We start from the raw sequence: 24,997 nt of genomic DNA, 5'->3' as shown, positions 1-24,997 counted from the left end.
ACACCAAGAATTACATTAACAAGAATTGTGAGCTCATCTACTCAGTGTTATGGTTCATGTCTTTTGTGAGGACTTTTTCGCTATGATCTGTCGGGATTGGAAAGGTCTTCAGGGAGTTTTTCTACCATTCACAAGTTGAAACGCGTTTTGTGTGCCGCTCCTTCACTTACAACGCACACACCGTCAGCTAAAGGCCTAACACGACGATTTATCACTAGAGCTTTTTGTTTTGGAAGGGCTAGTTTTGTTGACTCGGGTAAAACTTGCGTAAAGCATTCACATAAGTCATATTTGATTGATAATCTTGTTTTTCCCCTATCTTTTTTGCTCTTTTTGCAAAGGTTGAAGACCACCAAGTATTATTTCCTTTCTGCGTTGACTGCCATTTTAAATATCCATTTCTTTGCTTCTAAAAGTTCTTCATGAATTTAATATTGTGTTTAAACAGTACCTTACCGCTATGATTACGTGTTTACTTTTTACTCGCTATTATGGACTGTACTTTCTCAGATGACATGCCATTTTCCAGTAAACAACGTAAATTTTATGAAATAATCCTATCTCACTGAACATAAAACTCAAAAGGAACATAATGCTAATGTTAGTAATTTTCCACGCAATTCTTACTTGCTTAAACGTTTTCTACCAATAAAATTCGCTCATAGCTACCTTGGACTTTACGCCATCACATGTCAATTCCTTGTAAACAACCTGCATTAATTTTATCATGTACTACGCAGCCGCAGGACAAAAGTACAGCTAGGCAACAACCAATCAAGCAGGCTACGTTGATATGCTTTGAGCTATGATACTTTTCTCTTCTTCCAATCTATTTTCACTTGTTCGAAGAACGGAGGCCGCGAAATACCTTTGTTCAGAGATTGTGACCTCCTAGGCTTTATAACATGCCGGTGTAGTTCAAGCTTGACCACTGAAAAAACCAAAGTAGTTCTTAGCAGCGCTTGACATTTAATCTTTTAAGATTTTGAGAAAATGTCAAACTAGGTTTGATTACTTGGTATTTGAAATGCTTTTTATTAAGAAACTCAAACCGAAGTTGAATGTGCAAGTGGATTCCATATGTGGAAAACGTTTTGTTTAGTTTTTGTTAGTTATTTATTGTTTTAAACGTTTTAATCAGTTCCTGTTGTTATTTTAGTATATAAGCCTCTTATACTTATCCTTCTTTTTGACTTGATAATAGCGTTGTGTTAACGTCGAAACGTCGTAAACAAGCTTTGTTAGCCTTTTTTAAAATGTATCCGGCGTATCGGTTTTAGTAAAAGTTTATTGCAATTTTTTCGTCAAATTTTTTTCTAAACAGTATCATGCAAAGCTTTAAAGCATGATTTCATAAGTTTGAGATCTCTTCTCTCCCTAATTGGACGCCACCTTATTTTCCGTACATCCAGAAAGTCCTCAATATAGTGACCGAGTACATAACTTGCGAGCATGGAGAATTTAAACTTTTTGTTACGAATAGTCGAAGCTTCCCACTCTTTAGGGCAGTGATGAGTACACGAGTTCTATCACCCTAGGCACAGTCTTTTGTATGGACTATTACCTAAAACCTCTCGAGAATTTTGTTCCAGGTCTCCCGTAAGTGCGTTTCAATACTTTTGTTTTAGCTGCTTCTGAAAGCCGAAGGCTACCCGTCTTTTACCCATTTCTTGTGTTTGTTGTTTTTATTTTGCTTCTGGCATTTCCCTTCAAGCTCTGTTTTTTAAAACGTTGTCATTTTATCCCTGCCTGTCTGGCATTTTGATTTTATGTACTTTCGCGACTTTCCTGTCATTCTATCCAATTTCAACTTTTTGCGCTCAATCGTAACTTTCTGCGCTGTATGGGATTAATTAAAGTGTTCTCAGCCAATGAGCATGCTGAAATTTTTTCATGCATGGTATTAGTGGTGAATTTGGGGAATTCTAACTGTTCTTTACAATCACTCTTCTTTATCAAAGAGAACTCATGGCTGCTGCCGATTTTTTTTATTTGCACATGATTAGAGAAACATAAATTTCATCTTTTTTCCCTTTCTGGTTCAGGAACAAAATAAGCTCGTATTATAGGCGACAAGAAAGGATACACATATGATTGTAATATTAGTGAAGAACTGAGATCAAATCCGGTACCGTTTGTCTTACCGTGACAAGCTATCATTGCACAATGATGTTCTTTTCAAAGGCTCGCGAGCAGTCACCTCCCAGTTACTGAGGCCTGAAGTGAAATCTAGAATTCATTCCAGCCATTTGGGAGTAGAGACTTGCCTGCGTAAGGCTAGAGACACTGCATTCTGGCCTGGCATAAATGTGGAAGTGCGTGACCAGATCAAATATTGTTCAGTTTGCGACGAATTTCAAGGTAGAAAGATCAGAAGCTTCCAAGGCACAGCCATTAACTTCCTGACCGCCCGTAAAGTCAACGTCACTGCTGACCAGTTCAGACCTCATGGCAAAGAATACATCGACCTCTACTTCGTGCTCATTGACTTCTCTTCTGAATTTCATGGAAGTAAAAAAGATTAGAAGAAACACTTCCAGTTTCGTGATTGGATTCTTCAATGAAAAATTCAGCAGACACGGCATTCCAGGCACACTAGCTATGGACAAGGCTCCTCAGTTATCAAGCAGTGAATGCCGCGATCAGTTTTCAATTGATTGGGAGTTCACTCACTTATTTTCTTCCTAACACCATCACAAATGTCACGGAAAGGCAGAGTCCGCTGTAAAGAATGTCAAGTTCAAAAAAGCTCTCAAGACAACAAAGATCCGTGGTTAGCCCTGCTGGACCATCGAGACACACCAAAGTAGTCTATGGGAAGTATAACCGCACAGGGGTTGATGTCTAGACAAACTAGAATCCTACTTCCCACAGACTCTAACCAGCCGTGCCCAAAAAATTAAAAAAATGTGAGTGCAAAGCTGGAATTGAAAAGGCAAAACGCCAAGTGGTACCACGCAAGCACAACCCACACCCTACCAGAATAAGATAATTTTCTTTATATGCTCATTTCCTATAAAAGGAGATGAAAGTCTTAGTTTAAAATAAATTTAAAATTAAAGTGGCAAGGTTTGCAATCTGTGGATATTTGATGTCTAATCCCAAAATTTTCTTATTAAAATCAATCGTGAATTTAATTATAGATTCTCCGTCTGTGGACAGTGCAGTTATCTCTCCAAATACTGCAATTGAAGGTTACCCATATCACCTGAATTGTGAGGCATCTGGGGTTCCTGTGCCAAGTGTTTCTTGGATCAAAGTTAGCAATGATGAGCACCATGCTGGGAAATTATTAAATTTCACCAGCATTAGCAGAAATGATGCGGGAAAGTACATATGTGAAGCAAGTAATAGATGTGGAAAGGACTCTAAGACCGAGGCTATCAATGTGTTCTGTAAGTACTGTGTTTTTCGTGTTTGGTAAATTTCAATTTGTTTTGGTGACTACCTGTAACAATAATAAAGGTAACCTAATTAATGAAGTTACATCAAAATTACACTGTACCTTGTAGACCAGCAGAATGAAAACGTTACGAAAGGACTGGATAACCAATCTCTAGCTGTCATTGGATTTTGCTGCAATGTTTAATTTTCTCGACTTAACCATTGACTTCTACCACTCCACAAAAAGATGCTCTGAGGAGTAGTGTTACGAGTTAAGTGCCATAAATCTAGATTTTAAGAATCGATTCAAAATTTAAAATTATGTGCTTTCCCACACTGTTAGCATTTGAATTAAAGTATACAGGAAAAAATCAGTTCCTTAAAGTATTTACGGGTCCCTAAATTGAAGTGCGTCTTAATTTTGTTTCCTAAATAACTAAAAGATGTTTTATCACCAAAAATAATTCCTCATTGGAATTATAGATAAAAGATTCTAATATACAAGGAATGACAAAAAGTTATTATCTATTAATTTATAAAAATATTTTATGAAAAGATATACAGAGCCCTTAAGGGTTAAAAATATTCTACAAAGTGCTTTCGAAGTTATAAATTGGATTAACAAATTTATACTAGAACTTTCTTCCAAGCAGTTGAAGGACCTTTACAGAATGCAGCTGTTACAGAATTTTTTTAACGTCATTGACACTCAAACCATCTAATTCTTTTCCAAAAACGAGTTTTAAAGACTTTTAGCTAGATAACCACTAAAAGCACTTAGGAAAAAGTAATGTCTGGAAAGATGAAATGGTTTTGAAATATCAGTGTTACAATTTTGTTCTGGATGTTAGATCTCAGACACTATTGATCTCTCTAAACTTGAGTGCAATGTTACACTAATTGTTTTTAGGTGATATTAGATCACCTAGCTAACAAACATTTTAACACATGCAACAGTCTTCAAAAGGATTACCAGGTGTTAATTACTAAAAACGTGAGAAGTTGCTACAGTTCTGATGAACAGGCATGTAGTCATTAATAATGTATTCTTATAGCTCTTAGCAAGCAAGTTTACCTTCACGTTTCCTGATGACTCTGAGGAGTTTTTGGGATTTAAAATGTCCCCAAAGTGAGGAACAGTTTTATGACTTTAGAACATTGAAAAAAAGTTTAAGCTTTATAGGTGGTTATTAATGTGGTCATGGACAGAAAGAGAACTCTGAATTGTTTCAGAACTCTTATTTCCAATCAATATATAAAAAGCTTCAGTAGATTCAACACCTGTTCTTTAAGGCCAAAGCATGTTTTACTGCAAGTAGCTTTACAAGGTCAAGTTCGTAAGTAGATGTACCATGACAACATAAAGATGTCCTTCGATTGTATAAGCTAGGAAAGTAACATCAAGTTGACATTTGGGTTATCGATGGTTATTGGTGTAAAAACTTTGTTATGTCCCCATACCTTCTAGAATAACCAGTTTCACTTTCATAACAACAAAATACTAGTAGTCTTAGTTTTTGCTGTTAACTACAACAGGCGTCAAAATAAAAAAAAGTTAAGTTTCCTCCCATTCTATACATGATAAAAATTCTCAGAGCGTAACAACATCCATAGTATTGACTCATAATGTTAAAATGTTGGTAGAAGTGCCTCTCAATATGTGGATGTCAATTTGAAAGAATCTAGTGACACGGACTGGTGTTTGGCCCACACAGACACTAAACTTTGGAAATTTGGAACAATTCAAACCAAATGCCGGCATACTGTATACTCGAAAAGAAATGTTTGAGCAATTTCATTCCACAGGATAATGTGGAGGATGTTTATTTTTTATTCTCATATTTTACGTCTGTGATTCTGGTCTTTTTCACAACTTCTTTTACAATTATCAGTCAATTGAATATATCAACTTTAATCCAGGGAGCATGCCAGTGGGCAATACCATATTGATTAATGAAAAAGTCATGTAAAATCCCCAGTTCTATCGCCAGATTGAAGTTTTAAAATTGCTTCTGAAAGCGATGTCTGCGATTATAGAAGTGCCTTTAGGAAGGTCAATTGAAAACTACAAATGCGAACCTCTTTGTGTTGATTACTCACAATGACAAATTAGTATTCCATTTGTGGGGGAAAACCAGAAAATTGGGTGAACACAATCGAAATGCGATTTTCTATTTCGTAACTGATGTAATACATACAATCATAACAAAATGAAATTGTTGAAAAGAAAGACCTCTTTAAGATTATTCCCAATTATGTATAGGAAAACGAACTTTAAACTTCTTCCTGAGCTGTATCAGAATATTCTGCCAAAACCAAGCATGGAGTCTAAAATCACCCGACAAAAATTCTTCTTCAAATCTAAATGGGCTATCAGTATTTACGTACATAGGTGTATGACTAACTTACTATTTGTTTTACCTCAGAGGAATATGTATTTATCTTTCTCAAAAGTCATAGGATAGGTTCTTGAAAATCTGGTTTTCAGCTAAAAACTGAACTACATCATAATTGTAACATTTACTTACGTGAAATCCTTTGAGAGGGACAGCAGATATGCGTTTTTTCTGATCATTTGCAAAAGAAAAGAAGACCAATACCATGCATCTTGAATTACAAATAATAAGTTGACATTGTTGCTTAAAAAATGTCTATGAAATAGGCCTTTCCCAAGATATTTGAAACGCAAAGGTGACTGCGAGAGCGTAGCTCGAGAGCGAGGCCATGGTAAGTACATTTTCAAGACGGCGGAAATCGAATGGCTGCAGTTACATGCCCGCAAAGACCATCTACAAAAATGGCTTAAAGCTCGCGGTTTGAAAACAACAGGACGAAAACAAGAACTTATCCAACATGTCGAAGAAAGGGAAACGAGAGAGAAACAAGAGCGAAAAACGAGAGCTGCTGAAAAATTTCGCAGTCCATCTGAGGATCTTCCAGATCCTAGAGCTTTGAACAACTGGACGAGTGATCTTTGCAAACTGCCACCGATTAGTTATAAAGAAATTATAGACTATTTGGTTTATGGAACATGTAAATCATTCCAAAGGGAAGACATGAAGTGTTTCAAACAACTGGAAGCATTCAAATTTTTTACGGACGGGCACGTACAAAAGATCGAGTTAAGTCTTATCAGTGAGAGGAGCAGTTACTGCTTCGTGAAGGCGACAGTGTTACCATCCATGCGTCAAGACCGCTTTCACAGAACTTGGGTTTCGGTTGTGAAAGAAACAGCTTAAGTGTTCTCAGGAGATTGTAATTGTACAGCGGGGTAAGGGAAATTAATTTTTATAATGAGTTTAAATCTTCTTCTATTTGTCTTGTACTTTGTCGTTTTATGATACTTTATGTCAAGTGACTTGTACAAGGAAACTGAAGAATTGCTTTTGCTGTTTTCTTCTTTCTATAATTCTTGGTGTGCTATTGTGCAGTGTTTATATTGTAATCAAATATCATGAAATATACTCTAAGCCCCAGTCTATGGGTAAGAAATTGATTTGCTTTCACCTGTAAAAAATAGGTTACAAGAAAGTGAAGGGAGAAATTATCTGCTCCATTTGACTTAAAAAGACAAAGACCTCACCACTCCCCTATACTCCCTTTGGTTTCAGGTTAGGTGAGGCTTGCAACCACATTGCAGCATTACTGTTTACCCTGGAGGATTATGTGAAGAGCCATAGCAACACCATAGTCGACAACATTGCCTGGACATCCAAACTTTGTGAGTGGAACATGCCACGCAAAAGGAAACTTAGCCTCAAGCTTAAAGATGAGATGAGACCAGTTAAGCACCAGTATGGTAGAGTACCAAGGTTTTGGTTTTTGTACAGAAAAGGAAGAATAACTGCTTTAAAATGCAAGCGCGCGGCCTCCCTCAAACCAAGCCTTCTTTGCCTTTACAATGCAAGCTGCAGACTCTTGTTCCAGACTTTAAAAAAAATTTTGCCGCAGATTTCTGAGCCTAGCAATCCAAATTCTTCTAGCTTTACTATCCGTTGGAATTCTGTGAGGTTTTACCGTCTTTCCGTTGACGACTTTGCCACTAGAACTATGGCAAAGTGGCACACAACAATAAATTACTCCCCGAGGAACTGTTTTCCTTGCCGCCATATTGGAAATGTACTTACTATAGCCTCGCTTTCGAGCTACACGCTCCCAGTCACCTTTGCGTTTTAAATATCTTGGGAAAGGCCTATTGGAATACATAAACACTTAACTTGGTGATTGAGCTGCACTAGAAATAACCACATTACAAGATAAAATATGCAGAATTTGAATAAATAAAAGATTTTAACTTTGTAAGAATCTGTTCTTATTATGCTCTTAAAATTATTGAAACTAACTTAGAATTAGAGTAGATTCCTTATTGTAGCAATTTTTAAAGATAATTTAAGAATTATTATTATTTTTTTGCTGTTGCTGTTGAGTAACAGGAGATAAGTTGATGAATTATTTTCTCATGAATGGCAATGAACCTTTCATATTCATCTCCCAGTCAAACCAGACATTACCCAGTTCAAAACATCCGCTGCCCACCACACAGCATGTCGGAATGGTGTTATTAGCCTTAACTGTGCAGCTGATGCCAATCCCACTGTGACGTCATACCAGCTGTTCGAGAATGGCATTGCTATAACCACATCCACAACATTTGTCTTTTTCTCTTTTGTTCTTTTTCAGGCGCTGTTGGGAAACAAAGGTAGGAATTTGCTGCCGCTTGCGTTCTGTGTCTGTAATGCACCAGATATGGCATTAAATTGTATTTAGACATAAAATTTCACTTAAAACTGACGAACTACTCTGATATTTATGAATATTTGTATCCCTTATCAATTGTAGGACTTATGACGATGAAAGAGGCGTTTACGACGTAAGTTACAACAAAGGGATTTAGGCCACGTGTTCTATTGCTTTTATGACATAACTAGTCATCACCGATCAAATGCGGGCTCTATAACACGATAAAGTATCCGATCAAACGATGCATCCTATAATTATTTATATTATAGGATGAACTGATAGAAAAGGAAGCTGAACCCGATAGGGTCTTTGTCCTGGGATCATGTCCTTTACCAAACTACTCCACGAGTTTGTCCTTGGTTCTCCTTTTTTTGAACTCTGTGGCTTCATTTTATTGATCGCTAAAGGGTCCGCACCCGATTGACTTTCTAAGAATTGCTTTCGCGCCCTTTTTGCCGTCTTATTATTACTTTTTTGATGCCTTATTTTCTAATCAATAGTTAGTGAGCTGCGTGTGGCAAGAATTTTTTTTGCTATGTGTATTTTTTTTAAATAATTGCACTACCATTGGACGATATTCATGTTGCAATTTGTAGCTTCGGCGAATATGCTTTGAACCTTAATCACTTCATTGGACGTGAAAGTTTCGATGGCAGGGAGCAAAATGTTATGGCCTGCTTCCATGGAGGTGGGGGACCCTAGCACAGGAAAAAATATCAAGAATCTGTAAACGGAAACGTGGAAAAAATATTTGAAACCGTTGCGGAAACACAATAGCTAGCACGCGTTTCCGTTGCCAGTTTGGTGACGTTTACTCGTGTTTCCGTTGCTACGGTCACAGCGGAACCGTACCACTTTTTTAAATGTTTCCGTCAGGCTTCAGTTGAAGGAAATAAATGTTTCCGCAAGCGTAACTTCTTGTTAACATGTGCGGAAACACATGGTAACGTTCTGGAAACATGAATTTGTTTTTCATTTCCGTCAGACCTAAACGTTTAAGGAAATACAAGGTTAAGTAACGGAAACACGTTTTTCTCTTGTTTACGTTGACGAAATCAGACAAAATGTCTGATTACGTTAACTTTTTCATTACAGGACAGGTACTATGTCGTAATCGTGCGGGTTTATATAACCCGTACCAGACTTTTACCATTCGTTTGCAAAATCTATGCTCCACTATGATAAAACACGGAAATACAAGAGCTATTTTTTCTTCACAACTTCAATAAATTTATTTCATTATTTCTTTTTCTTCAATCGATCGACCGGTGACAGTTATTAATTTTTGTCAGTTAAAAAGTACATATGTATTCGCTAGTCGTCCTCGTCATTTGAACATGCCATGCCTGAAATTCCTTTCTTAAGAAATGAACATCAAGAAAAACTCACAGCTGGTATCTATAAAATTTGAAATGTTCTGAAAATGCCTTGATTTAATCGCTGTGGACAGTCCAACGAGGGCCGTTAGTTGGGTAGGGGCGTGGTCATTCATCCTCAGTTCGGTTGACAAGTTCACTTGTGCGACGTTGCTTCTCAGTTAGTCCGGCCAAATAGGCCTCATCCAGTTTCCCTTTGATATTCCTCAGTTTGAACTTCTCCCATGAAAGATTTCTGATCTTTCGTGGTCTTGGGTCACTCCTTGGTTCAACTGCTTCTTATTCGCAGCTTTCCTCCGACGACATATAATGTAACGTGTCTAGGGTAGACAGCCAAGCCGTGGTCGAAAAATAGCCAGTGTTTACTTACAGCCCTACAAATGTGGGATTCCGGGATGAAGTTTCTCCAGGTTGTCGTCGCGCTTGCATTTAGGAAGTATACGACGTCACTACGGCGACGGTTGGTAAGAGGTTGGCAAAGAAACGGAATTTATTTTCTTCTAAAATTTTCGCCCGTAGCTCGATGCCTTAGAAAATTCTGACGGTACCACGTCTTCACTACAGCGTAACAAGTGAATGTAATGCTAAACTCAAGGCTAAATTTAAAGACGTGATTTAACTGCTGTCGAGGTTTCATTGCTAGGATGAGATAAAAATTGTTGTTTTTTTTTAACGTTTTAGTTCTGTATTGAACGGCTAAGAAATGTGCAAAATTTTTAAACTCACGTGTTTTGTTACAACTTTAGCTCATTTGATCTTTTGTAATATTAACGCGACCCCCGGACTCGGCGGGTTACCCCCCTTTGAGACGTTTACGTGGTCATCTCACTCATCATGTAAATATGATCAAGAGAAAATAAGAGAGTTTATCATATGACCTCGTCCGGCTCCGCTCGCGCAATCTCATAGAAAAACATAATGAAAGCTGACGTGTGTAGGGCCGAACGATTTGACGTAAGCCGGTCCGAAAAAAAGCGTCCCCGCTACCCTCAGGCTGCTTCGTTGATAAAAAATCTAAAGTTAAAAATAAAAGAGAAAAAAAGTCGCATATTTCAAGGAATTGGGAGTTTCTTGTTCGGACTTTAAAAAGATGAAGGAAAATTTCTAGGTGCAGAATTTAATTTTGTGCTCCTTTGGCTGCGTGTGCACATCTATCGCGTCCTATTAGGGTTGGAATTTTCAACACTTCGTGGTCATATGATAAAACGCGTCGCGCTCGGTCCGTGTACCATGACCTCAAGCCAAACATTTTCCCGTCCAGCCCTCGCAGTCAGTCAATAAGTACATGATATGGACAGGCGGGATGCCCCACCTGGGCGGGCTACCTCTACTGGGGTGCCCCCACCTCCATGTAAACACAGGCCCTTCGCTATTCTTTGTAACAATAGAAGACAGAAGATTATAAACTGTTTATAATCTTTTGTAAAAGAAGAACCTAAACGTCAGTCATATCATTTTTTATGGTATGACTTTTTATTGAGATTGATCACAGATTAATATGTGAATACCTTAACGAGTACTTTGGTTTAATAGAATGGAATACAATTACAAGATATCGAACCAAGTCAGCCCGATTCAGGAAAACTCACACAGCCTCTTGCAGAATACGTGGATCTCACAGAAGCTACCAGAGATAATAGTAGAGCACTGAGTGCCGCCCCAGGTGCTGATTACGCGCCTCTTCACCCATTAACACGGTCCTGGGAAGTTCCAAGAGATCACGTGACCATAGAAAAAATCATCGGTAAAGGTGCTTTTGGTCAAGTTGCCAAAGGAACTGCAGTAAGACTTCGAGGAAGGCATGAAACGACCACAGTGGCTATTAAGATGCTTAAATGTGAGCTCTTGTACTGTAGATGGAGTGACAGTTCTAACTTACAGTCATTCAGGAGATGTTGCCATGTTACAGTAATGTCTTAACTATTTGCTATTTCATAACTACTGTTGTCATTTCAGTTTTTTGCATATCAATCCCATGAGCCAAACTTTCTCCTTGTTTCTAACGCTCTAGCAAACGCTGCTGAATCAGACAAGAGAGATTTGATGAAAGAACTTGAAACAATGAAGCAGCTGAAACCACATCCTCACGTCATTAAACTTCTGGGTTGTGTTACGGAATCTGGTACGCTTTGGCTATGCGGGTCTAATTTTTCTGTACACAATTTCCCTTTGAGTTACTTTGTAACAGTACTGTCTCGTTATATTTTTCAGTCAATATAGACGCTCCTGGATTTAATGATTGTCTAAGACCGAATATTTGCAACTGAACTGGCATTTCTGTTGTATAAGCAAAAACGCGTTTTGTAGGGAAATATTCGGTCTTCCGCCTATTCTTTTTAAAACTACATCTTGTTTTTTCGATTCGTTCAAAAGTATTAACCATGACTGGATTATACGTTTATTTAATTTTTTTTAGAGTGTAATTTATCGTTTTGTTTGTTTTATTTCTTCAGAGCCGCTGTTGGTGTTGATTGAATATGTGCCTTTTGGGGATCTGCTTGGTTACTTGAGAAAGAGCCGTGGATTAAATGACACATACTACAAAGACCCAAATATCAAACCACAAACAAATCTGACATCACAGCAGCTAATGCAGTTTGCCTGGCAAATCGCAGATGGAATGGGGTACTTGTCCTCAAAATCTGTAAGTTGATAAAAAACACAAATGAAAGAAAACTTTATTTTAACACATTTTTTTAAGGTGTATCGCGATGTTGAGCTTTGTCATTATAGAATTTTATGTTTTTACAAGATCACGGCCGGAATATACAAACTTATTCTTACCGTCCAGTAAAGGCTTTAATCTGCTCTAGGTTAACCCTCCCAATTTTAGTGCCATCATCAAAGTTTTATCCCATTGTGCAAATGACGATATTTTCGCATCGTTCCTAGAGCATCCCATTAAATGAAAATATCTGGGTTTCTTTTGTGTAGGCAAAGGCAGAGACGGAAATGGAAAGGATCTTTAAGATATCCAGCCTAAACTGAGTGCACAAAAGATACCTATTTTAGTGTCACGGAATAAAAGGAAATAAAAATAAAAATTTCAAAAATTGGGTGTTGGTCGCAAAAACTGGTATACCACAGAATTCTATTTCCATTAAAATCTTAATATGAGCATTCTATGAAATACGCACACCATATTACATTTGCTAGAGATTTCTTTTTTTTTCCTATCCGAACCATTAATTTCAGTTCTTTTCTTCTCCATTCTTTAATTTTCGCTGACGCGTCAATTCTTTCTTAGATCCTCCATCGCAACCTGGCAGCCCGTAATGTGTTGGTTGGACAAAAGGAAACCTGCAAAGTGACAGACTTTGGAATGGCCAGAGATGTGCAGCAGGAAAATATTTATGAGCGAAAGACTAAGGTAATCAAGAAGGAGAGGAGATGGAGGCGGTACTACTCATTTATAATACACATCGTTCCATCTAATGATCTTCCATAATCATTGTTCTGGTATAGCTGATATATTCCCGGTTTCGATCATAAAGTCCTCGGATAAGACCCTAACGAAAACGCATACAAACATAACTTGAAATAAAACTGTCTTTGGTTAGTTGCTTTCTTTAATTTTTGAGCTATTCCCAAAGTGATATTTGCAATATTTAGGGCCGTCTTCCCGTGAAGTGGACTGCTTATGAGGCCTTATTGTACGGAAAATATACCACCAAAAGTGATGTGTAAGTATAACTGATAATTACCCATGGCGATTTTCCAACAAGATTTATAAATTTTAATTAAGATACGAATTTCTATGCTTTGTGAAAGAATATATCTTAGTTGTCGTATATACTGTTGATGTCTTCAGTCACTTAATTTACATTCGTTTGATTTGTCTTTTCGCAGTTGGAGTTATGGAGTGGTGCTTTACGAGATTTTCACCATAGGTATTCTCGAGTGGAATTCTATGTAGATGTTTTTCGCTATTTACTATAATCAATTAAACAATGTAGTCTGTTCAGTAAGACAAGCGCAGTGAGCTTCCCCATGCAACCTTTGTGACACAGTAGAGTTACAAAAAGGTCGTTGTTTTGTTACAATTATCTTTCGATGGTCTTGTGGTCCTTCCAGGTGGTTCACCTTACCCCAGAATGGATGGAAGAAAACTTGCAAACTTACTTCAGGAGGGATACAGAATGCCTAAACCACAACACGTCGATGAAAAACTGTAAGTTTTCTTTTTCAACTCATCCTCTTTCGTTGCAGAAGAAATTGTTTTTTAAATCTTTAACAGTTCCTTTGAAAAATACCAGGTATCAGATCATGGTGAAATGCTGGAAAAATGACCCGGATGCAAGACCAACATTCACTGAATTGAAAAATCAGCTTAAGGACATGGAAACCCAACATAAGGTGAGAATTGTGATCAACACGAAAGTTTCTTTTTTATTCCTGAGTGACTCGGGCCTGGGTTCAGCTAATTGGGGTTTTCAACCTAAACAGCTTTTACTTTAATGTGCTCATCTCTTTCATTTTTGAAAAGTTTGGATTCCCTCCTATTTTACTGTCACCGGAGTTAGCGCTACACAACAACAACAAACAGCAAAGGAGCACACTAAAATGTTCCAATACAAACGATGCTTTATGGTTATTATTTTAAAGATCGCAAGATATGTATGGAAGCGATCCTCGCAGTAATAAACACTACTAATGCACTGTCAAAATAACGCAAAAGGAACCCTATTTTTAAATGACGCTGACTATGATATTTTTTTCTTGGCAGAGGCTGATCAACATGAGTATGTACGACAAGCAGTTGTATGCAAATGTCGAGGATTTAATGGTGTAGTTGGATACACGTCCACGGTGTATGATCGGCTAACGGTTTGAACACTTTGCCACAACAAGTTTCAGGGATTAATCATCTTTGCCTTAAACGATTACGTTGTGCTTTTTATATTCTTAAGCGGCGAAACGCTATTATTTGTTTTCACTCGCTTTACCGATGAAGTATAATCTCGTATTTCTCGTTAACTTGTTAAGCATTTACACGTATGCTCGACTTAATTAAGCATTTGTGACCGGTTTATTTCAAGCTATATTCTGAAAGGCAGGGCTGCACACTGACATTTGATGACGCGTTTTGATATCTTTGTACTGCAACCGTACCTCCCGAGAGAGAATCTCAATTACCAGATTGATTTTGTTAATCTTAAGAAACTGTTTTGCCGCAAAACCCGCTTGTCTTGAGGAAAGCTATCGTGCGCATATTATTGCTTTCTCTAAGCCTGTATTTACTTGCCATACTCAGTGGAAATATTTTTACACTGAAAGTATTAGAAACATGAGCAGAATTCTTTTTAAAATTATACTTGGTACGTTATTCTACATGACAGTAGGTCATTTGGCCAAGAAAGCCAATGGTGTTTTGCGCATACCAGATACCACTTCTCTCCTGATCCTGGGTACGTGTTTAAGAACGAGTCTTTGTAAGAATAAAAAATCTTCGAGGCTTTTCTATTTCCTTTCGGTTGTATTTACTTCAGAATGCATGGAAATCTGCTGAAATATCGAAAAATGTCCATTTCTCTTCTTCTTTGGAGCGACCGATGAAATACGGCGTGACGCCATCGTGATTACGTACATATTTATGACAAATGATCGGTGTTAGGATAGTTTCGTGTGATAGCCGACTTAAGAATGTTTCAAATGACATACAAGTAGAACAGTGTACTGTCAGAGGATTTCGGATTGCTCAAGTTTCTATGAAAGAAGGTGCAGCACTCGGAATCTGGATAATATGCACACGATTTGAGGTATATATGTTAATAGTTACGTCGGGTAATCCTCCACGAAAGCTGACCAATTTTGTTTAAAGATGACAGCCGTAAGCGAAATTTCTCTTCGGGATATTGGTCATACGATAACATTCTTTCAGAACCCTGCCCGGTTCATTTGTCTGAAACGTTTTTTGTTGAGAACATTAGATGTCAACATCGCCATATTATGCAATATATGATTTTTTAGCTTCTTGATAATAAATTTTTTTTTACAATAGAAATCAGCGATGAAATATTGGAAAACATTACACGAGGTCTCGACGTTTCCAGAACGTCATTATCAAGTGAGAATGTAATAACAAAACTAAGATATATATAGATGAGAAAATGAATAAATTAAGAATCATCGAGAGTCAAACAAAGAGCTTAGCCTTAATGGAGTCACTATGGGTATTTAAATTAGGTCTTATTGTTCTTAGGTACAACATTTCGTTGACCAGGCAATCCCATTTCGTGCTACATTTTTTAAGCACCCGAAATTGGCTTTCGTTGAGTAAGTTAACGTTCCTACGAGCATCTTTCAGATGACGACCAATGGCAGATCATCGATGATCAGCAATGCGTTGAAATAGATGGCGTGTCGTATATTCGACATTATTTGAATTGCACAAATCACATTCATAACAATAAGCAACGCTGTGCTGATTTACAATAGGTGGCTTGATTTGTTTAAACTTAAGATCATGCTCAAGTTTCTTGCTGGTGAATACTGGTCTTACATCAATGCCAATCTTTTAACTGAGATCTCGCATCTGCTTTTTAACTGAGTTCGCTGAGGTTTGATCTTTAAACGGGATGCTGACTATTAAAGTTTCGTCAGTAACAGGTTTCGTCTTAGCCTCTCGTGTTGGGAGATAATCATATTCATCAATGATGCCATTTACTAACGAACTTGGACATCCAAGGTGAGTAAACATAGATTGTAGATGTTTACATTCATCGATGAATGCCTGATGCGTAGACGAAAATTTCCTTGCACGATAAACCATTGTTTTAACAAGACAATTCTTATAGCTTAAATCAGTGTGGCTTTGAAAATGGAGTAGTAGGCCCGTGTTTGTAGGTTTACGATAGACCTTGGTCTCCAACTTGTTGCCGTTCTTCGTTATGAACATTCCATTAAAAGGAATTGAGTCTTTGTTGGAAAGCTCCATAGTAAAATCAATACTAGGGTGGAGTCCATGCTCTACAGAAGTTTACATCTTTCACTGTAAAGACATCAATCTAGTAGAAGCTTATTTCTTAATATTTTTGTCTAACTGAAGTTTCTGTAGAAATGCGTAGTAGAGCTGAAAGTTTGTACTGAGAAAGCATTCGTATTGTGCGGTTTTAGAATCAATTGCTTTCAGTTACTGAGATCATATAATCAAAATTGCATTGTTATGACTCATGTAGCAGCATGTGTAAGAGGCTTAGGGGCTATTGTAGAACCGAAAACTTAAGACTCGCGATTTTATCCCTAGGTGGTAAACTCCGTGACTGTAACAAGCAACTTGTTTTACATCAAGAGCAAGAACCGGAAACCCGTAGCTGTATTTTTTTAATCTGGTTTTTTATCTTTCGTTAAGTAATGGAGGACCGATGGAGAGGAATATTGATACAATTCGTTACCAGTGAACATTCTTGTAAAATTACACATGATCAGCTCTGTCGAAAAAAGTACAGCAGAGAGAACTTCTAGAGGCATAAAGAACTTCTAGAGGCATAGAGAACTTCTGGAGGCATAGAGAACTTCTAGAGGAATAGAGAACTTCTAGAGGCATAGAGAACTTCTAGAGGCATAGAGAACTTCTAGAGGCATAGAGAAAAGAACAAGAATGATGTGATATTTTTTCTAGGTTAAATGAATTGTTCAAGGTTTACAGTCATTCGAGGGAATATTAAACCCCACTTATAGATAACTTTTATCGATCCTCAGAAAAAATTCTGGACCAATGAATTCGAGAAGTATCCCACAGTGCACCATTCATTGTCTTGCATGATAGAAGGAAAGAAATATACATTAACCGTTAGCCGTGAAATCATTACTCCAGTAAGATCCTCTTATTGAGGAAAGATCGGTTACATTAAATAACGTGACTTTTGAAAAATCTTGGTCAGTCACTCCTGACTTCAAGACTAAGATAAGCCTTGGAAGTTAAGAGACCAGATGCAAGAGGAGAGGATAGAGCCCTTCTCTAGAGTTCTCGAGTACGTTGGCCATCGTCCGAAGGGTGATAACGTTCTTGGAAATTTCCGCCTGAGTCCAGTCCAAAATCCAATATCTCGAACAAGACGGTTCCAACTGGTAGAAATACATTGGGGAGGTAAATGCAGAATATTGCCTTCATTGCCTCCCTGAACGGCAAATTCACAAATTCGAGTGGTCACAAAACAGTTATCCAAGCGCAACGTGATAATTTCGACCCGCTGGAGATCTCAGAGTTGACTGGTTACGCCAATCCGGAATCCATTTCCAGCTACAGCAATAAACCTGGAGAAAAACAGCGGCGAATGTCGAATATAAGAATAGAATAATATAATGAGGGTAAGACGTGTATGTGATCGTTCTGCACTCTTTCTCCTCTACTTCGCTCTGTACTGGACCAACCAACCATTTCTGAACGGAAGACATTACAGAAGCTATGAATCTACAAATTGGCCTCTACAATGCGAACCAAGGCTGAATATTCTGCCTCCCAGAAGGGAATTTTTCGATCCATCGTCGCATTTCTGTTCGACCTACAAAGCTGCAGGAATCTTGCTTCACAATACATCTAATTACTCTAACAAAGATGTTTTGTTCACAACGAGCATTTCACATCGCTGGATGAATTGCTGTACAATCACTGGTTCGCTTCTGCTCAGGAATTTATCAAAGCGGCGCAGGATGAAAAGACACAAAAGACCATGCTTTTATTATCCAAACAGCTTCGCCGCTTTCAACATGGAACTAATTGGCGATCTGACATTTAAACTCAATCCCGGACCCTCTATAAACAAAACAACACCGGTCTGATCGCAAGCCAAGCGATTACGGCCAACCACTATATTACACAACGTCACCCTCGGCTCCAAAAATTGCTGTCCCAGAGGAGTGAATTGGCACAATCTTATCAGCATAAGATGCTCAAAGCAAAAACTGAAGAGTGGATTCGTACCCATGGACTTATGTTTGTTGAATACCAGATCGATCAATAAGAAGGAACTTGCGATCAAAGACTATGCAGTCGACAATAACGTGGGCATTTTCGCAACGACTGAGACATGGCTGAGTAATAATGAAAACTATAATTTTTCCATCACCGAAGTCTGCCCCACTGGATACTAGTTTTACCACATTCCTCGGAAAAACTCACCAGGGGGAGGAGTTGGTCTACTAATAAAGAAACACGTGAAGGCTACGAAACAGACCCAAAGAAATTTCAAGTCTTTCGAATACCTTGACATCGTAACGACATGCTCCACTGGGTCTTCAAGAATTGTTACCATCTATAGACCACCTCCATCTAAGGCAAAACAACTAAATAGTGCTCTCTTCTTCGAAGAATTCTCCATTCTCACAGAACAGTTAGTTGTGTTACCTGGTAACCTACTTATAGTGGGTGACTTCGACTACCATGTGGATAATATCAGCAATTTGGATACCGTGAAATTTAACAACATCTTAGAATCGTTCGGCCTAGTCCAGCATGTAAATTGACCCACCCATAAAAAGGGCCACACGCGTACGTTTGACCTGATCATAACTAGAGCCGAGGACGAGCTAGTAAATAGCACTGAAATACGGGATCCCACGCTGTCCGATCACTCTGTTGTACACTGCAAACTTCGTCTAAAGAAACCACCTCTGGAACAAAAAGGAATTAGCTATCGAAAACTGCGCTCGGTAAATATGGGCAGTTTTAATGATGACCTAAAGCAGTCCGACCTTCCGTCAACTAGCACCCTTAATTTTACAGGTCTCATTGAAAAATAGAAAAACCCGCTGATGGAAATACTTGAAAATGCATGCCCCTTTAAAAGGACGCGTAATAACCCTCCGCTCATCAGCACCATGATACCACGAGGGTATTAGCGATGCAAAGAGAAAACGCCGGAAGCTGGAGCACCGCTGGCGATCGTCAAGACTGTGCATTGACAGACAGATGTATGTCGACCAGTGTCGGGTTGTGAATAAAATGCTTAAAGACGCAAAGGCTTCATACTACTCATCTATTATTTCAGAGAATGCATCACATCCAAAAGTGCTTTTCAACGCGGTTGACAAGCTATTAAACCGCAAAGTAGAGAGACGCTCACCGACCCCACCCTCAACGATTGAGCTCACCAACAAATTTACCGACTTTTTTGACAAGAAGATAGCAACAATAAGAACAAAGCTATCCAATGAAGCAAAAACCAGTACCCAGTCCTGGGAAGCAAACAAAAAGCCTGGTCATGCCGAATTCAAAGAGTTCAGAGTGATGTCAGAGAGAGAGATTGAGGGTTTTGTAGACACTATCGGTAAAAAATTCTGCGACCTTGATCCTATACTGGCAGCTATTCTAAAGGACTGTAAATCAGCCCTTCTACCTGTCTTAATTAACATCGTTAACATGTCTTTCCAATCAGCATCAATGCCTGCTGCACTAAAAGAAGCAGCAATCAAACCGAAGTTGAAGAAGGACAACCTGGACTCTAAGGATTACTCAAATTTTAGACCTATCTCAAACCTGAAGGTCATAACAAAGATAATTGAAAAGGCGATAATGATCTAGAGGAATCTTTTCAATCTGCGTATAGGCGTTTTCACAGCGTAGAGACTGCCCTCTTGAGGGAGCAAAATGACGTTCTCTTAGAAATAGACAATCAAAAATATGTTGTCATGCTATTATTGGACATGTCTGCGGCGTTTGATACAGTCGACCACGATCTATTACTGGAAAGAATGGCAAAACACTATGGAGTAAAAGGAAATGTGCTAAAATGGTTTCGATCCTATCTCCAAGACCAAAAACAGTGTTTGATAATTGATGGAAACAAGTCAAAGACGAAAGAACTTCGATACGGTGTTCCCCGGGATCAGTACTGGGTCCGATTTTATACTTATTATATACTTCACCCATTGGGGACATCATCAGACGGCATGGACTAAATTACCATCTCTACGCCGATGAAACCCAGCTCTATCTCCCTTTCAAGCCCAACCCAGGCGAACAACCCAGCTCTATAGCAAAAATAGAGGCATGTGTTTCTGACTTAGATTCATGGATGGTGTGAACTAAACTGAAACTAAACAGAGAAAAGACGGAGCTATTGATCTTGAGCGTACGACACCGTCCAACCCCATTAGTAGAGTATGTTGATTTATCTGGTGAGCGGATCGAGCCATCTCCCTCTGCAAGAAACATTAGAGTTATCTTCGATGAGCACATGCAATTAGATAAGCATGTCACCAGTACCTGCAAAGCTTGTTTCTTCCACCTTAGAAACATTAGCAAGATAAGGCACTGCCTATCTTCAACAGATACTGAAAAGTTGTTCATGCATTCATTACATCTAAGCTAGATAACACCAACTCGCTACTATACGGACTACCCAAATTCCTAATAGATCGCTTACAAAATGTCCAGAATGCCGCAGCTCGTGTCGTCACTCGTACAAGAAAGTACGACCACATCAAACCTATCTTAAAGGAGCTGCACTGGCTCCCAGTTAGCCAGCGCATAGATTACAAGATACTACTTCTGACCTACAAAGCGCTCAACGGCCAAGCCCCTACTTTCATCGCTGAACTGTTGAAGCCTTATGTAACAACCAGAAATCTGAGGTCCTCCTGTAGAAAATTAATTGACGTACCATCTGTTAAGCTAGCAAGTTATGGTCATAGGTCTTTCTCTTTTGTAGCACCGACTCCATGGAACTCTCTTCCAAACAACATAAGAGTGGGCGGCTCGCTATCGCATTTTAAGACCTGTATAAAGACATACCTTTTTAAAAAATTTTATAATTAGACTACTGCTTAGTGAGTTCTTTAATTATTTAAGTTATAAGTTAGGCCACTAGACAGTTAGCTAGTAAATTAGTTGATTAGTTGGTGAGCTAGTTAATTGGCTAGGAAATTAGTTAATTTCAATATAAGTTTAAAGTTTTTACTCTCATTATTACAGACTACCTTATTAGCTAGTTTCTTCTACTCATGTTTTAGAGATTTTTATGGTTTTTATAATCTTATCGGTCTGATTAATAATATTACTGTACAGCGCTATTGGATAGTGATAGAAATAGCGCTATATAAATACCGTACTATTATTATTATTATTATTATTATTATTATTACTATTATTATTATTATTATTATTATTATAAGTTGGCCGGTTTCAACCCAAGCACGACAACTACTAACAGCGATTCAAGTCATGCTTTTCGCGAGATTGTTCTCAACAGCTCAGCCCCAGTTTGTGATAATTGATGGAAACAAGTCAAAGACGAAAGAACTTCGATACGGTGTTCCCCAGGGAACAGTACTGGGTCCGATTTTATACACGGCATGAAATTTTTTAAAAGAAAACAAGAACAATGGACAAGGAAAGAAACTCTTTTTCTCTTATTGAAGTTATACTCATGCTCTACAGTCTAGTTTACCACCTATTACTTATCCTTCGAGGGAATTAACCCTAAACAACAAAAACCACAACCCCCCCCCCAAAAAAAAGGCCCTATCCATTTGCGGAGCCGAAACTTACGGCATTTTATTACACATTTTCATTTGGTGTTTTAGTTCCAGATTATTCACAGCCGCTCAGCTTTGAGTGCCAGTTTTCCTCAAGGGACTTCACATATGTATCTCAGACGGTCGATAAGCCAAAACCCATGAGAAGGAAAAGGACCAAGACCTTAGCGCTATGTTTTCTTGCTCGCACGAGGGTTGCGTTAAGATGAATCAGCGTCACTATTGGCCCAACAGGAGATCGGCTCTGTCCCAAGATTTATTTTGTTTAATTTCTTTTTCTTTTTTCGAAAACCCTACACAGCTTTCCTTTTTTTTCTTTAGCGATTACGGGATTTACGAGGGAATGTTTTTATCTGCTTTGGACCCAAGCCCAGGCCCAAACCCCCACCCCCACCCCCACCCCCACCCCACCCCCTGGGTTTAGTAAAAGAGGATGTCACGCAATCTGGTTTAGCTGAGGGATTTTGGTCTTTTTTCAACAATATATGTATATGAGGTGAGTAAATGTTTGTCCTATTCTTCCATAATTGCTTGCACGGTTTCTTTCAGACGAAATACGAAAATTTCGATGAATACTTTTCATATTTAGATAACTGGTACAAGTCAGGCTTCAAAGTAAACAAATGCGCAGGTACGGGAAGTGTTGTCAAGAAGTTTACAGCTCAATTTCGCGCAATAAAAATGCTTTTCCTTTCAGATAATTGCCACTACGAAGTCATAATCGTTTGTTTAGTTATCGAACTAGTGGAAAAGGATTGAATTCTCGAAGTATTTAAACTGCTGTCCAAGTTCACTTTTGTCCTGCTTGTGTTCGTCATTGCAACCGCAAGTTCAAAAGTTGTAAATTTCACACAAGTACCGTTTGATGTTTTCAGTTCTCAAAACTTGCCGTTTGAATTGCCCCAATATTTTATTTCATAAATTGAAAGAAAAAGGATTGCTGTTTCTCTGGAATAGCATTTGCACAATGAAAGCCATGTACCAGGCAGGGTTTTTTGCCATTGAAAAATGGCAAAATTGATAGTTGCGATGAAACTGTTTTAGGTAATTTTGAAAAAAAATTTAAATTTCAGATTGGAATCTTTTGAAATCACAACAACGTTTTCTTACAAAGGAAGGGTCATAAAATCATCTTATATCACAATAAGCATGGTATTTGATTCCTTCTCTTTTGACCACACGAGGATGCGAAGCATATTTTTCGGTGGTTTAAGGGCTTCTCGGAGGTGAAAATTAAAAGAAATAATTTTTTTGGAAATATCTATAGCAAGAAACTGAATCTTGCATTTTCTAAAATAGTTTCATAAGGGCTTTAATGTGACAAAGTTTGGGTGATTGCGATTTTTCCATCTTGCACACCTATCCGTAGTCTCCCCGCAGCCGTGATGTTTCGGTCACGCAACGCTCCCTCAGACACGGCTGCTTCAAGCAGCACCACATTCCGTTAGCCAATGAGAGCGCGACTCTAGAAATCGAGAAGCCATTCCCGCCTTCTGCAAATTCAACATGGCGGCTGTTGAGGAGGCGCTCAAAGCTGTTTGCGAAAAATTCAGATTTAAAGAGCTAAATGCTTATCAAAAGGTTGCAATCGAAAAATTTATGCAGGGTAGAGATATTTTTTTGAATTTGCCGACGGACTATGGCAAATCGCTGATATTCCAAGCTCTGCCAACGATGTTTGACGTGGTAATGCCTCGTCAGGGTAGTATTGTTGTTGTTGTCTGCCCGCTTCTTAATCTAAGCAAGGATCAAGCTGCCTATTTGAATAGCCTAGGTACTTCTGCAATAAACATAAGTGATGTCGAAAATGAAGGAGATCCCAGAGACGTAGAAGCCGGAAAATATCCTCTTGTGTATGGGACACCTGAATCCTGGCTCGATAACGATCGTTGGGGATCAATGTTGACTAATAAAGTATACTCCGAAAAGCTGTGTGCTATCGCAGTGGATGAAGCACATGTGATAAGGCAATGGTGAGTCATTTCTTGGTGGAAAATAGCTAACTAATTTTTAAAGTAGTTAGCTGGAGACTTCGGTCAAAATTCAACGTATTGTCCTTAAAAATATAAATACTCTTAAACTGAATTACTCAAAATGAGCTCAAATTTCTAATTTTAATTCGTCCTGAGATGAGAATAGACTCAATAAACTCGTGGCTTAATTCTAGAAAATGCTTGCTTTGTATACGTTGCTCATTTGTCAGCACAATTATTTCTTTAAAAGAACTATGTTATGTACACAATAATACCATAAACACATCCCCATTTAAAAATGTACTTCACCATTTAAAAATGTACTTGACATTTGAGGTATCTTAGTTCCTGAATGAGCAAATTAGATCTCAAATGCATTTTTAATGAGTTCTCTGGGAACTAAGTTCCTGTGTCAACCAGTCAGATTTGGTTTGCAAAATGGACTTTGCTCTTTAGGAACTAAGTTCCTCAATAAACCAATGACATGGAAGAACACATGACATGACATTTCTAAATTAAGGTTTGTCTATTTTATTTATGTCAACACTAAATAGAGCAGACAACAATGTTACACTTTGGAAATGAGTCGAATACACGATGGTCTACACGGCAACGAAAAGGCATCTAATACTATTAATACAATTCTGTACAAAATGCCACAACGATTTTGCCGCGCTTTTTACCAGCGCTAATACATAATCTTATTAGAAGTTTTCTTGTGAAGTATAGCTAAGTATTTTAACAAGTTGTACCGTAATTTGACGAGCCCGCAGGGCGTGTGAAAATACAAAAAAGGAGTAAAAATATTCAGCGATACTATGCAAAAGAACGGCTAATAAGTCATTTATTATCCAACACGCCAAACTGTTATCTATGTTGTTCAGTGCGGGTGAATTTCGCGGATATTTATTTACGGGGAATGCGTGACAGAAGTATGCGAAGCGGTACCACTGACGCGTTGTTTTGTTGCTGTTTCTATTTTCTTCAGTGAATTAAAGGAAGAAATTTCCAGGACGTCGAGCTGTTCTTCTTCGTTTGATTCATCTA

At 38.3% G+C, this 24,997-nt stretch overlaps 2 protein-coding genes and 1 pseudogene across 2 annotated transcripts in view; 2 read left to right on the top strand and 1 right to left on the bottom strand.

The window, feature by feature from the left end:
- The window catches only part of LOC111332237 (fibroblast growth factor receptor 2), a 37,283-nt gene extending 22,320 nt beyond the window's left edge, over positions 1 to 14,963 (top strand). The window contains exons 4-15 of the mRNA XM_022937535.2: positions 3,144 to 3,395; positions 8,065 to 8,083; positions 8,224 to 8,254; positions 11,034 to 11,337; positions 11,512 to 11,622; positions 11,954 to 12,144; positions 12,748 to 12,870; positions 13,113 to 13,183; positions 13,350 to 13,390; positions 13,575 to 13,671; positions 13,757 to 13,856; positions 14,227 to 14,963. Coding sequence (XP_022793270.1) covers positions 3,144 to 3,395; positions 8,065 to 8,083; positions 8,224 to 8,254; positions 11,034 to 11,337; positions 11,512 to 11,622; positions 11,954 to 12,144; positions 12,748 to 12,870; positions 13,113 to 13,183; positions 13,350 to 13,390; positions 13,575 to 13,671; positions 13,757 to 13,856; positions 14,227 to 14,292 — 1,406 coding nt within the window. The 3' untranslated portion in view covers positions 14,293 to 14,963. The remainder of the gene's footprint in view (positions 1 to 3,143; positions 3,396 to 8,064; positions 8,084 to 8,223; positions 8,255 to 11,033; positions 11,338 to 11,511; positions 11,623 to 11,953; positions 12,145 to 12,747; positions 12,871 to 13,112; positions 13,184 to 13,349; positions 13,391 to 13,574; positions 13,672 to 13,756; positions 13,857 to 14,226) is intronic.
- Positions 14,964 to 15,581: 618 nt separating this feature from the next.
- Positions 15,582 to 18,754, bottom strand: LOC148726854 (uncharacterized; annotated as a pseudogene).
- A 4,729-nt stretch (positions 18,755 to 23,483) lies between these two features.
- On the top strand, positions 23,484 to 23,954 carry LOC111332249 (ATP-dependent DNA helicase Q1). The gene has a single exon (XM_022937542.1). It carries the CDS (start codon positions 23,484 to 23,486, stop codon positions 23,952 to 23,954), a length of 471 nt encoding a protein of 156 aa, XP_022793277.1.
- Positions 23,955 to 24,997: the final 1,043 nt, after the last annotated feature.

This window comes from Stylophora pistillata, chromosome 7 (assembly GCF_964205215.1).
Source record: "Stylophora pistillata chromosome 7, jaStyPist1.2, whole genome shotgun sequence".
NCBI lineage: Eukaryota > Metazoa > Cnidaria > Anthozoa > Scleractinia > Pocilloporidae > Stylophora > Stylophora pistillata.
This window is presented reverse-complemented; position numbering and strand designations above follow the sequence as displayed.